The 15,173-nt window shown below is 36.8% G+C and overlaps 2 protein-coding genes across 3 annotated transcripts; both read right to left on the reverse strand.

Annotated features, from left to right (window-relative positions):
• Positions 1-6,408: 6,408 nt before the first annotated feature.
• On the reverse strand, positions 6,409-7,692 carry LOC145555427 (uncharacterized). The gene has a single exon (XM_081617172.1). The coding sequence runs from the start codon at positions 7,690-7,692 to the stop codon at positions 6,409-6,411; it is 1,284 nt and encodes a 427-aa protein (XP_081473298.1).
• Positions 7,693-8,562: 870 nt separating this feature from the next.
• Positions 8,563-15,168, reverse strand: LOC145642125 (putative disease resistance protein RGA1). Of its 2 annotated transcripts, XM_081693216.1 has the most exons (4): positions 11,750-15,168; positions 10,318-10,447; positions 10,099-10,188; positions 8,563-9,562 (listed from the first exon to the last, which is right to left on the reverse strand). In XM_081693216.1, the coding sequence occupies exons 1-2, from the start codon at positions 15,145-15,147 to the stop codon at positions 10,429-10,431; spliced, it is 3,417 nt and encodes a 1,138-aa protein (XP_081549342.1). In that variant the 5' UTR covers positions 15,148-15,168; the 3' UTR covers positions 8,563-9,562; positions 10,099-10,188; positions 10,318-10,428. The 2 variants fall into 2 exon arrangements, with proteins under 2 accessions (XP_081549342.1, XP_081549341.1); XM_081693215.1 differs by having other exon boundaries at positions 8,563-10,188.
• Positions 15,169-15,173: the final 5 nt, after the last annotated feature.

Raw genomic sequence — 15,173 nt, forward strand, 5'->3', positions numbered from 1 at the left:
GAAGTAAAGAGTGAAATTCACTGTTGACTGTTCCTTCCAAAGCCAAAAGCACATGAAATGCAGTTGAAATTCACTCCAATTTTCGGCTCTAACCACCAAATTCTGAATCAAGATGCAATCCTACTCAACCCTACACTAACCACCAAACTTTTATTAATCCCTAAATCAACAAGTTAAATCCATGATCCAAAAACTAATAAAAAAGCTGAATCAAAACAATTAATAAGACAAACCTTGATCCAATCAACGGAAACATTGAAGACGGCATTAACGGCAAGAAGAGCTGACTTAACAGAATTAGAACAAGCAGCACAGGTCATCCCTCATACCCAGTTACCCACCAACACTGACTTCAATCCTCCGCGAATCAACCAGAATTATCCAAATTTCATATACCCAGTTAACAATGTTGCTGTAAATTTCTCAAAAAAGCTGAAATTGGGGTGTTGATGTTGGTTGAGCATTTATAGTTTCGGGATTCAAGTTTTCATATAAACGTTTGTAGCCATTTGTGAACCTGAAAAATTTGTGTCTTTAGGTGCGGTCTAAATTTGTTGGACCAGGGTTGCCTGGTTATAGTCGCTAGAGGTTTTGTTTGGCCCGGTTTGACTCAATCCAACTCGGAAAATGTTTATTCTAGCCTTTTTTTTTTTAGGAATTATTCTAGCCTTATTTTAGTACTTCATCTATTAATTTTAAATTGAAATAAAAGAAATTAATTGGACATAAAAAATTAGGAAATTCTTCATTAAAAAAATAAATAAATTCTCAATGGTGACCCCAACTTTTTGCAACACACATATTGTGACCTCCCTTTTTTTTCATTATATAAAATGACCCTGATTAAGAAATTTATCTTACATATGAAATTAATGAGTGTTATTTAATTAAAAAAAAAACTAACTATGGTTAGCTTTGAAAAAATATAAACTAAAAAGAAAAACCACCATTCCCGACCAGACGTAGCCAGCACCACCTCCACCCTCACTGAAGCTACCGAACCTCCTCATCTAAAATGCCAACCTCACACCCAAACCATCGAACCATCGCCTGGCCTCCACCCTTTCCTCCGCCTAAACCCGAACCTTAACTCACAACTCTCTCTCCTCTGACCATTCTTTCTCTAACCTTCGATTCTCGCCGCTTCGTCGTGGGGTTGGTTTTGGTTGAGGAGGGGTGATGGGTTTAGTGTTTGAGGTTTTGATTCTGGCAGGGATCGAAGAAGCGGAGGAGAGGGAGGATCGATGGTCGGTTCTAGGTAATTTGGTGGTCGTGGTTTAGGTTCAGTGGTCAGGGTTCTGAGTTCGGCAATCTAGTGTGTGGTGATAGTGAGAAGAAAAAGAGAGAAGGAGGGTCGTGGGCGGGGGTTTGAGAATTTGACTTGGCGGTGGTCGAGGTAGAGTATGTCGCTGGCGGTCGGGGTAGCCTGGGTAGTGTAGCCAGAGGTCAAAGGAGCCTGGGGTAGTGTCGCCGAAAAGGAGATGGTGGCAGGCAAGTAGGGGTGGTGCCATATGATATGTCTATTTTATATAATGATTTACCCTCGTCCCTTGGTCATATATAAATCTAAACCTAGTTAATTTTAATTAACTATTTAATGAAATAAGGTTATGAGTGAGATGAAATTTTTAACTAAAGTCATTTTGTATAATTAATTTTCAAGAGGATCACCACGTGTGTGTAGCAAAAGTTGGGGGTCACCATTGAGAATTTCCTTAAATTATTTCCTGTAGTATAATTTGGTGTAATAAAGATTTATTTTCGATCCTATATTCACAAAATCTGACTTAGGGCCTGTTATCATACGTTTATTTTCAGTTCAGCTCAGTTCATTTCATTTCAGCTCAGCTCAGCTTAGTTCAGTTCAGTTCAGCTCCTAATTTTCTTCTCTTATAAAATATTCAGTCCAGTTCAGTTGATTTCAGTCTATTAGAACAGGCTCTTATTTTGACACAAGAGTAACTTACAGAAAAGTTAAGGTACATATTCCAATTACTTAATTTAGTAATAAGAGTGTAAACTTTCCTACAATAGCTCTTAATTTCTCACTCAGACTCTTTACTAATGTGGGCTAAACTTATGAGCAATTCTTTACTAATGTGGGCTAAACTTATGAGCAACTCTTTACTATTAGAACAGGCTCTTATTTTGACTGCAGCATACTCTTTACTAATGTGGGCTAAACTTATGAGCAACTTCATTTCCCATTTTATCCACATGAGAGATATCAAAAAATAAACAAGACCTTGTAAGGAATAGATTGTCCTTCAGTCCTTCACTATAAGAGCAAAGCTAGAACTCTGACATTTTTAGCTCTTCAAGTGCTGAAATAATTTCAGACTATCAGTTTCAAGCGTTACTCTTTAGAACCCATCATCAAGAGGAGGAATTTTAAAGGGAGGAAAGTTAGGCATTTATAAATGCATAACATTGATAAAAATATTATTAAAACACATGATAGAGAGAGAAAAGAGGAGAGAGATAGGAAGAGAGAGGTATGTAGGTGGACCCCACCTATTTTTTGGTCGGATTATATCACATGATGAGGGACCACATGTTGATTGTTCCACTGAAAGTTTATATGGTACCATTGAATCCTTAGTGGTACTATTTATGCATAAATTTTGTACAACTGAATGCATATATAATATCATTATGTGCATATATAGTATCACTATGTATTCAGTAGTACCATTTGATCATCCAATGATAGCAGAATATGCATTCATTTGTGCATATGTATAATTACATGAATACCCCTTGTTATGCATTTGTAAATGCCTAACTTTCCTTCATTTCTAGTTCCTCGCATCAAGAGCAACAGTGAGGGAGTGTCTGGCAACCAAGGCTTCACCAACATGACAACATCAACATCAACATCAAAACCATCATCAACCTCCAGCAAGTAGATAACATAACATAACATAACATCACCAACATAATTGCGAACAACTCCACCCAAACCAGTAGATTTATCTCTGAATCAAGCAACGTCCACATTAACTTTCATTTTTTTTAAAAAAAAAAACATTGTTATAAATTATAAAATGCACATAATCATGTAAACTTAATTGTCCATCTTTTATTCCAAAAATAAACTGGCTATGCATTACGAATTTACTCCTTTTAGTCTTTTATACAATACACACCCCCCGTAAAAGCATCCAGCTAATAAAAATACAATTAAAGTGTGCTCATTTTTGCAAGACTACTTGCAAGTTGTAACAGTTGCAACTTAAGCTTTGTTCTTATACTTCAATATTGTATACAAATCACCCCCTCTTATTCACTCAGGTACTCAATCTCACACACAATCATTACGAAGTATTAAACTGCTAAGACATAGGACTAGACGAATATAAACAATCTTTTTGTTACAAACAACTTGATAGTAAAACTAAACATACTCACAGTCTCACAATGTGCAAAAAATATAGCTAAAAAGGTAATATAATTATGAGGAAAATTTGATAAATACCACCATATATTGTTGCCAAAATTGGAAATATCACCTCAAGTTTTTTTTTTTTTTTTTGAATTTTACCACCTAGTTTTTTCCTAAACTTTTAAAAATCCCACCTCTTTCTCAGATGACGTCATTGTGGGTCCCACATATTTATTTTCCCTCTCTTTCCCTCTCTTTCCCTCTCTCTTCCCTCGATTTCCCCTGTTCTTGTTCTTCTTCTCCCCTCTCTTCCAATTTCGTTTTTGGAATTTGACGGCATGTACAAAAATTTGCGCAAATTAGGTTATAATTTATGCAATCTAACCTAAAACGAAGTGTATTGATTAGATTAATTAGGGTTTGGGAAATTAATTTGGGGTTTTTGCTAAATTGGACAAATTAGGGTTTATGAAGTTAAAATTGAATGAATAAGTGGACAATTAAACAAGTAATTACCATGAATAAACCCCTAATTTGTCCAATTTAGCAAAACCCCCAAATTGATTACCCTAATTTGTCGAATTTAACAAAATTCCCAAATTGATTACCCAAACCCTAATTAAACTATTTAATTCAGTTCGTTGTAGGTTAGATTGTAGAAATTATAACCTAATTTGCGAAATTTGTGTAATTGAAATCAAATTTAAGAGATGAAATTGAAAGAATGGAGTAGAAGAATAGGGGAAATCGTGGGAAAGAGAGGGAAAACGAATATGTGGGACACACAGGTGGGATTTTCAAAAGTTTAGGAAAAAACTAGGTGGTAAAAATCAAAAAAAAAAACTTGAGATGGTATTTTCAATTTTGGCAACAATAGATGGTTGTATTTATCAAATTTTCCTAATTATAATTACTACCTCCGGTCCACTTTACTCGCAACTAATTCCTTTTTGAGATGGTCCAAATTACTCGCAACTTTCCCATTTCTTTCCTATTTTAGTAAACTTTATACTATAAAATTACCATTTTACCCTTATTTTTTAAATTAATCAACTTAGTTATATTACTAACCTTATTTGATTAATAAAAAGACTGATTAATTAAATTAATCATTCCCACCAATTTTATACCCCAACCCTTCAAATTCATCAACTCCCCAACTGCCCCAATTGAATGCTCCTCATTCAATTCATCTGATGATCTGAATTGGTTGGAGATCATTTATTCTGGAGAATTCTCCAGAATAAATCCCTCCCACCTAAACCCTAGTTCTTACTTTCTCTCTCTTCTCTCGCCGATTCGATTCCTCTCTCACTCTCTCTATCTCTGTAATCCTTTTATGGTTTTCTCTGAGTTCCTCTTTCAATGGCTTCCTCTACTAACAAAAACCTAGATCTAACTTGCCATGAAACACTTGAAACTAGTGCTACCAGCCGCCGATCTAGTAGCGTCACCTACAAACCTCGCCGTGGAACGGGTGTCCTGAAACCCATTCGCCGCGCTTCAGTCATTGCTAGGAGGCGGATTTGTGGTGCGAAACTCGCTGACTATGACAGCGACAAGGAGCCGCCTAAGCTGGTGTTTTCTGAGGCCATTGGCCGTGATGAACCACCGTCTGTGGTGGTTCCTGCCGGTGAGGGTTCCGTGGTTGCTGCGGTGGTTTCTGCTGGGGGTTCTGGGTCTCCAGTGACTGAGGTGGAGGTTTCAGCCACCGGATCTGCTACAGGGAAGTCCCACCCTGTAGATCTGGAGGTTTCTGAGGTGGCTCAGCCACCGGAGTCCCATGAGCGTGCTGACGGACCTTCCTCTGGCGCAAAACGCATCAAATCTGGTCCTCCAGATGGCATGTCGAGGAAGGAAGTGATTGAGGCATATTTGCAGATCTACTACCCGCAGTTCAACCCCCCTCGTAATTGAATGCGCAGCGTATACTCTATAAACCCTAATTTATTGTTTTCTGATTCTCTGTGTTTGTGCTGTTGATGTGCAATTGTGGATAATCACTGTGATTTGATGATTGTTGTTGATGATTGTGTGAGTTGTTAATTACGGATAATCACTGTACTTTGATTGACATGATTAGTTGATGCATGAATGTTGGCGTAATTGTCTAGTAATTATGTTAGCAACTCTGTTTTGGGATGATGGTGGTTGATAGATGGTTGTATGTGGTTGTTAAAAGACTGGTGTTTTGGGGCAAGTTTGTTGTTTGGACCCATTTGATTTATGTTATGGGATGTTGTTTGGTAGCACTACATTTGATGCGTTTTGCAGCTGTTGGATTAGTTCATTAGTTGATGCATGAATCCACAGTTGTTTGGTTGTTTTTGGTTGTTGAGAATGAGTCCCCTGCTGTGACCCTTGTCTTCTGGCTTTAATGCATTGAGTCCCTAATTTGATAATGCACACCCCTTTTGGTTTTCCATATGATGATGAGACTCATCTGATAGCTACTTGGGTGGTTTGGATGCTCCATAAACCTTGTCAAAAAGGTTTGTGTTGAGGTACCAACACTCACTAAAGCTTTGACTGAAATCTTAACCCTTTTGATGGAAATAATAGGCTATAAATTGAAACAAAAACAGAGTGAAACATGTCATTTTTTTGTTAATAAAAGTATTTGTACTTGACTAATTACATGACTGCCTAAAAAATAAACAAGTTGTATCCACCAAAAGTACACATAACCTACACATAATCTAACACAAAAAGTTGTTTGAATAGGAAAAGGTTATATGTGGCAGTCAATTATGAGTCCCTTAACAGTTGGCTTCCTAATCTAAGACACAATCATCAGTCTGCATCTACTTCCATGTGCCCTTCATCATCTCCTTTAATTGTGACTGTGTCCAAAAAATGAACAACTTGACCTATTAGCTCCCTGTCTACATGAAGTAGTTGAGGTAGTAGTCCTTGGCTGTCCAAGCTTCTCTTCTTCATGTGTGGGGGGGAGAAGTTATTACCCCCTTGCTTTTCCAGAATCTTAATAAGGCAGGACTGAAGTGTGATCCATGTGTACTTGTTTAGTGTAGGATCAAATTCTTGAAATGATGTTGCCACTTCCTTGAGTCATCTAGATTCCTTGGAAAAGATTGGTATTGTAATGATTGAATGACACTAAACAACCCTAAATCTAAAACATTTGTTTCTGGTGACTGAGCTGGTTGGAATATGAATTGAATGTTGAATCCATTTGCATGACAAGCTGCTTGAAATTCTTCATCCTTTGGTACCTGATGAGGCCTGACATTATCCCATTGGATGATTATGTCCTTTGGTAACTGCTCTGGCCATTTTGCATAGATTGTTGGGATAACATGTGTTAGCAGCATTTCCCTTATGCATTCTTTTGTGACACTTTGAATTGCCTTTGTCTCTAAAGTCCCTGCATCTCTGTTCTTGCTTTTCTTTTTGGCCCTTTCATATTTTACAAAAGGAAAAAGGCCATACTTTCCATCATGTATCATGTTGTTTTCAGCATCAAACAATGGTTTACCTATCATTCCCATAAACATAGCTTTGATTTTGAACCTCCTTGATTGTTGAGCCCTGTATGGATCATCTTCTGTTGGAAGTAGGTAGAAGGTTCTTGTTTCTGGATTGATGTAGAACCATTTCTCATCTAAATGTATCCATTGCTGCATATCACTAAATGTTGGGTCCCCAATTGCTGGAACAGGATTAATTAGACTTAAAACCCATTTAAGTCTTGCCACTTTGTGCTTTTCTGTCAATGCTGGATGATTTGTGCTTGTGTGTGTTCTTAGCCTGCCTTGCTGCCTTAGCCTATGCAATGCTGTTTTGGGTATTTTCAATGCTCCAGCATATCCCCTTTCAGTTGTTCTTTTGTACAATGGTACAGATGTAAGAAATTTATCTGTGTATTGTTTTGCTTTGCGCTCTGTCCTGCCTAATTTTTTGGTATTAACATCAACAACAATATCTTCAGCTAGAGATTGTTTAATTACCTGAAACCATCTTGTTGTTGTAGATTTGTGCACTGAATGTTTTCTTGCCAAATTGGCTAAAAAGCCTCTTGGCAGTGAGTCCCCCTCCATGTGCAACATAATCTCCTCAACAATGGCTTTTTTCTGCTCCACTGTCATCTCTCTTGTTGCTCTGCAATTGTGTTGTAACTCTTCTTGATTTGCATCATCATCTGCATCATACCCATCAGCATCATTGCCTTCATCATTTTGCTGTTGTTCATGCTCTGAATCAGAAGTCCCTTCATACTCTTCTTGGTTGAATTGTTGTTCGATTAACTCATCTTCCATGAGCTGGTCTTGTTGAATTAACTCATCCATAAGTTCGTGTACGAACTCTCCCATGAGTCCCTTCTCTTTTGAAAAAATTTCAGGACTGCTTTTTGGTGATGAAGTGGCGAAAACTAGTTTGGACGGTAGTCAACGGAGCCTATTATTGAAGCTGCATCTACTAACGTTGCTCTAGGATTTAGGATTAAACTAATCTAAGTTTAGATGGCTTGTAATTTGTTAGGGCTGCCTGTATTTTGTACTACTTTAACTAATTTCTGTGTTGGTGATACTTGAATTATGCTTCCCCTCTCCCCCCTCCCCAATTCTCCTAAAACTTGCCTTTTGAAAATGGAGAATTGGAAGGGAAGCCCTGGTTTTATATAGGGCCTTTTGTTTGAATTTAATGGTAAAATTTGAAATTTGGGGGAATTTGTGTAGACATTTGAATTTTGGGAAAAATTTGGGAGGGAAAAACCTTCCCAAAAAAATTTCGCCCCTTACTTAGCTGCCAGGAAAAAAAAAGGTGGGAATTTCCCACTCTTTTCACTAAAGTACAACCCATTAAAAAAGTCAATACAAGGGGACCACAATACTTCCCTCCAATTTTAACTCCTAATTACATACCCTTACTTTTTCTAAATCCCCCCTTAAAAGTTTTGCCTCGGCCTCCGCAAACCCCCTCAAAGTTGCGGGTAAAGTGGACCGGAGGTAGTATAAAATAAAATCAAGCTACATCTCTCCTTTCAGTACAACATAAAAATTCTGAGAAGCAAAGAAATGCAGGGCCAGCAGACTTTTTAACAAAACAAATACAATGTGCTCAAAGTAAGCGAAAAGAATACAAGGAAGAAATTAAGAGGAGAAATTTTATATCTCTGACCTGTAAACTGGACAATTTGATCTACTTATTGCTGTATCTTTCATAAAATCAATGGTTAGATCTTAAAATTTTCACAATGTATCATACATTCAATAATATATGTTGCCTTGTTCTAAACTCTGATAAACTACGAGTATGAAAAAGAAAAAACTAAATAAATAAATAACAACGTAGAATTAAGAAAAAACAACATAAGCAATTTTTACAACACGGAAAAACTCTTCAATTTGAAGAGTTAAAACTACGGGACTTGAAAGGAGTGCACCCTTTCTTCTCTTACTATGATTTGTTGATGGTAACAAACCTAAAAACATGTTTCACAAAGGTTTACAGCAACTTCATACATAAGATAACAACATTTTATGGACAAAGATGGAAAATGTCACCAGATAACAGAGTTCTGCTCAGCTGAATTTTCCAACCAGAGCTTGTATCTATTATTACACTAGCCTTACTGAAGCTCCACATGACCCCAGCAATCTAAACAATTTTCAGCACCATTAAGCCACGATTACCCATCAATCGAACCACAATAACAGAAACAATTTTTAGAACCATTAAACCACGATTAACCATCAATCAAACCACAATAGCAGAAACAATTTTCACTTTTTCAGTACCATTAAAATCCTCTCCTCCGTTTGTTTTGTGAGTTGAAATTTAGGTACCACAAAACACTTTCCAAACCTTCCTTTAGAATCACCAAATTAAAGCGGGTTAGCCTGTGATTAGCATCACTGTGTAAGCTTTCCCCACCTTCTAGGAAGGGTTGAAAAGCTCCACCAATCATATGCTCAGGCCAATCCAATTAAACTACCCGAATTTATAAATGTAAAACAAGGTCCTCAATTTCTTTTCACTTGTTTCATGCTTAGTGTATCTCCGGTTGCATCAATGATGCACATAGCCTGGCATCTCTGAAGAGCATTGAAATAGTCAATACCTTTGCTTGAGTTCAGCATTCCTGCACTACATCTCAAAAGCAAACCTCCTTCCTTAATTCCTAGCAAAGTCTGGTAAAAGCTTCCTTCCCTCAGTCTGATTACATTCATCCCAATCAATACTCACATCCTATGAAAGGATTGAATAATAACAAATTCTGATGTATCAAGAAGGACGAGTAGTAAGATGTGCATAGCACTTATTAAGGAGCTCTGAAGCTGTAAACAAGTTGAAGCTGGATACATGCTTCATAATTAGACAACATTACAACAATTTCAAAAATCTATAGTAGGATACTTGAAATATTTTGTATGTACAATGTCATGAGAATAAAACACAAAATTTATAATTCTACATGCACAAAATCTGACTTAGTGTGGCACAAGGATACATGTGCAGAGAAGAAGCTAAGGTAATTACATATTCAAATTACTGACTTTACTTTACTAAAAATAGAGGGGTTTTTGTTTCTATAATAGCTCTTAATTTCTCACTTAGATAAACAACTTAGAGAAAAGTAATCTATTGTACAAGTTAAAGTAGAAACTCAGAAAATTAATCAATACTCTTAGAATTCAGTTCATAAAAGGTAGTAGGCTATAATTTTAGATAATTTAAGCTAACAGGATCACCTGAGTGAGATGATAGCATGGATTAGTTTTCCTCTGATGTGAGGCTACAATTTAAAGTAGTAACCTGCTGTGACCAACATAAAGGAAGATCTGCAATAAACAATAGCATTAATTTCAGGAAACAAATCTACACAAAAAGCCAAATGACAAAATGAGTAGGGAAATAATGCAATATAGCTACATAGGGTAATGATAATGATAACTCCTGCTTGGAAGTACCTGATGAGAAGCTTACAGCAGCATGGAATTGTCTGTCACGGAATTGTTGTAACATTATTCATCCATTCTGGTAATTTAACAGATCAGATAAAGGAGGCAGACTTGATTTGGCTAAGTCAAGAAGCTTTTGCTGTCCAATTGTGAAGATAAAATTAGAAATCGTTGATCCTTAACAAAAAACACAATGCTTATAACTAACAGAGAGCCAGATTTGTAACGTGTTTTTTCATGCAGCTCCATTTGAAGCCCATACATCACGTAAACTGGACCAAGTTAATTGTATATACTGAAGCTATATATGCCAGATGAATTCCTTAATGATTACTTGATTATATACCACACAAACTCATCAAAACAATAAACATGGGAAACAGTTGAAATGCATAACATACAAGCAAGTCTGACATTTGTACAAATAGTATAATTTGTGTTTAGGATACACATTGTGCATCAACCAGTTTCTGGAGAAGTACTTTTGTAAATATTCCCATCTTTTTTACGAAACACCCTTTTAAGAACAAAATGGCCCACATGTGAGCGGTGAGCTGACTAATAAGCCATCCATTAAGATGTAGGAGTATTTTTATTCTCTTTTGCCTTATTCTATTTCAATTTATGGGATGATTACCATTTCACCCCCTTTAAATAATAAGAAAGGAACAAATTGAAATAACAAATACTCCTTTTAGCCTGAAATAATCTTTTTTTAAGATATAAGTCATTTGACCACACAATTGAGTAAGTTGGGTAGATTTTTTTTTTTTTTTTTTTTTTTTTTGGGAACCTAGGAAAAAAAAAATAGTGAGTATATAGAGTATGAAGAGAGAGTGTAAGAGAAAGATAGCTAGTCGAAAAAAAACAACATAATACTATAAGATTGTTTGTGAACATGTGATGCACAAAGATTATTTGCGGATCGTATAAGACTATAAGTTTGACATTCAAATTTTCAAGCACAACTTACATTCCACTATCAAAACTTCTTGTTTAAGAAATATAGTATAAAAAATCAAAAGAATTACAAGAAAAAAACAAGTAGCAAGTTGAACAAATTTTATACTACAATCCATCAAATGCAATTGAAGTTCATTTTTATTCTCTCTATTCCCAATTAAATGCATCAATAGATCTTTGTACTTTTATTATGCCTCACTTAAACCATAACTTTTTACCAATATAGAAAAATAAATCCTAGCATAATAGGTTTTTTTTTAGATTCATAATAATATATAGTTTCAACAAATCAACTTATAATAAAGATATTAATTTTTCATCCAAAAAACAAGATATTAATTGTAAAACTTGTATTTTTTTGTCGAATGTGTTACTAAACCTATCGTATTTGTTTTGTAACGAAGGAAAACTTTTATTTCCTTGACAACAAATGTCATCACATATAATAAAAGAATACAAATCCAGTTGAGAAACTCACATGATAACCTCGGGGATATGTTGGAGAAGGTGCCAATCTTGGCCATTCGGCTTCTCATATCTTTCTTTCAGATTGGGACAATCCTTGATAGAAAGTTTATGTAAAGAGGTAAGGCCTAGTAATGACTGTGGAAGTGATGCCAATTCTGGACATTTTTTAATTTTAAGCTTACGAAGCAAGGAGAGGTTGCCCATCTCTTCTGGGAGTTGTGTCAACTTCTCGAGACGTGAAAAATCAAGTTCCTGAATAGAGGTAAGGCCTACTAATGACTGTGGAAGTGATGCCAATTCTGGACAATTTTCAATATAAAGCAAGGAGAGGTTGCCCATCTCTTCTGGGAGTTGTGTCAACTTCTTGAGATTTGACAATTCAAGTTTTTCGAGGACAGAGAGATTCCCCACTGTTATATTTTCCAAGTTATCGCAAAAATGAATTGAGAGACGTTGAATGGAACTTGAAGATTCTATCGTCAAACTTGTCAGTTCATTGCATCCGCTTATCCTTAAATTTTGTAGATTAGAAAGCATACTACTGATTGTCAGATAAGTTGGTCCATCTTCAATTGCAGAAATACTCACATCTTTCAAAGAGGTGAAAAGTTTTGATGAAGATAAAGATGATGATGATGCTATTTCATCATCAATTGACATCAGATTCGATTCTAACACCTTCCAATTTATTTCTTGCACCTCCAAAAACTCCAACTTTGGTGCAAGAGGCATTGATGTCAACTTGAGGCACTCAAATAATCTCATTCGCTGAAGACGAGGAAACAACAATTGCCTTGGCTCACCATCATCATCCGTTGCTGGTCTTGTCCACCCCTTTAGAGACCTTAAATCCCAGATTGTCAAGGTCGTTAAGGATGGGAAGTAACCATTTTGGGCTCCAGAACCACACAATTCACCTCCACTTACCCAGATGTCGTCTTCATCTTCTACAAACTCCAAGGCATCAAGCTTATATAAAGAAAGTTCATTGAGATAAGGCAGGCGACTCATATAAGGAAGAATTCTGCAATTACTGCAATCATCAATACGAATGGAAACAAGCTTAGATAACCCATCTAACCATCTACGTGGAAACTCAACTCCTTCGTAGTCATCAACTTTAACGTCTTTAAGATTTGGAGGCAGTTGCAAGAACATTAACATTTTATCCAGTTCACTTAAATCAGGAGTAACTTCCATGGGATGAAAATTTAACTCAAGACTAGTCAATAGCTGATTATCCTTCAAATTTGCCCTCTGTGCTTCCACAACAGCATCACTTCGCCACATCCTAAAATTAATAAGCAACTCACAAATATTCAAGGGTGGCAATGAATCTATACCACAGCTTTTCCCAACTACAAATTGATCCAACTCTTTCAAAGATTTCATTTTCCCAAATCCTAATGGCAAATCACGCAAACCACTCCAAGCAATTTCCAAGTGCCTCAGGTGGTCCAATTTACAAAAATCTCTAGGCAACTCTTTAAGAGAGGAACAGCTGACAAGCTTCAGTGTTTGCAGGTTTTGTAATCTTGTTATGTCATCAGGAAGACATTTAATACCAATATTTCTTGCAAGATTAAGGTACCTTAGATGTCTCAACTTCCCTACAGAATTTGGGACCACGGAGATTTCCATACTCTCTAAGTTCAAGACACGCAAAGACTGATATTTCAAAATCACCAACTTCAGAGATGATGCTTTTATAGTAGTACATACATACTCAGATCCAGACAGTAGCAATGACCGCATCTTCCTAGCAGCAAGCAATGACACTGGAACTTCCCATCCATCATCTTCTGGCTTTTTAACTTCAATTCTCACATGCATAAGTCCACCTGGAGAAGAGATTTGGTCTAAATGCTCAATATGTTTCATCTCTTCACCAGCTATATCTAGAGCCAAGTCATGCACTAAATCGTGCATTTTGCACCTTTTGACGTTCCCTTCATCATCTTCATTTGGATCTTGAAATAAATTCCTCCCTAACAATTCCAGAAAATATCGTTCTCCAGTATCCGTGTCTGACGGATCAAAATATCCTTGCGCCATCCACAATTTAACCAAATCATCTTTACTATATTCATAGTCCTTTGGGAACAATGAACAGTAAGCAAAGCATTGCTTTAATGTCGGTGGCAAGTAATTATAACTCAACTTCAACACCTGCATGATGTTATTGTCTTCCTTCCCTTTTGCCTCTGAGAGTCTAGCATTTCTAATTCGTCGCCAGCCTTTCTCATTTTTAGTGTAGAGAAGGCTTCCAACAACCCTGATAGCAAGGGGAACATGTCCACAGCTATCCACAATTTCCTTCCCAAGCTGAGTCAAAACAGGATTATTTTGTTCTTGTTTTGACTGGAATGCAATATTTTTGAAAAGATTCCAAGAATCCTCTTCAGCTAGGAGTCCTAGATTGTGGGCTTTTGTTGTCCCAACCGCTTTTGCAACATTCACGGAGCGTGTTGTTACAATTACTCTACTCCCACTTGCACCGCATTCTAGCAATTTAAGGAGATCCAACCAACTATCCCGACTATCATCCCATATGTCATCTAAGACAAGAAGATACTTCTTATCCTTAATCGAATCTTGGATGCCTGATTTAATCTGACCAACTAATGGACTATAAGAATCTGTGTCACCGGTTAAGGATTGGTAAACTCGCCTCATTACAATGCTTTGATCACCTACCTCAGGTACACAGGCCCATGTAGCAAGATCAAAATGTTTTCGAACATTCTCATCATTAAAAACCAGTTGAGCAAGAGTGGTTTTTCCAAGACCCCCAAACCCCACAATTGGAATGACAGTAATCTTTTTCCCATCATCATAATTGGGATCAAAGAGCATCCCAATTATAATGTTTTTATCAGTTTCCCTACCAATGACATCTTCTGTTTTCACAAAAGAGCATGTTTCCCTATTCCTCATGAAACGAGCTCTTTGTGGTTGTGGTTCATCTTTATGATCAGTATAGGAATTCAAGTTCAAGCCAGCAATATCTGAATTGATTTCATCAAGTTGTTGTCGAATAGACTTGATTTCTCGAGATATTTTCCAGTTAAAACAAAGAGTGCCAGATCTCGAGAAAGAAACACAAACCTGCTTGTTAACCTCCATTTGTTGTTTCTGGAGATCAACGGTAAGGACAAGATCAAACAAGTCATCAACTTGGTAAAGCACCATCCTCAGCCTCCGAAGCCACTCTTTGATGGCATCACTGCCATCCTCTTCCCGGTGCCTCTCAGCATCGCGAACTCGAGCTTGAATCAAGTTGATGGTTTTCTCAAGCTTTTTCAAATCGTCTCGTGCACCCCACCAGGATGCAGCCTCTTTTATGGCTGCTTTACCCAAGCCTTCCAACACTGTTCCAGCCAACTCAAAAAGAACTCCCTCTGCCATTTTCTTGTTTTTTTTTTAAGAATTAT

Source organism: Chenopodium album, chromosome 8 (assembly GCF_948465745.1).
Source record: "Chenopodium album chromosome 8, dcCheAlbu1.1, whole genome shotgun sequence".
NCBI lineage: Eukaryota > Viridiplantae > Streptophyta > Magnoliopsida > Caryophyllales > Amaranthaceae > Chenopodium > Chenopodium album.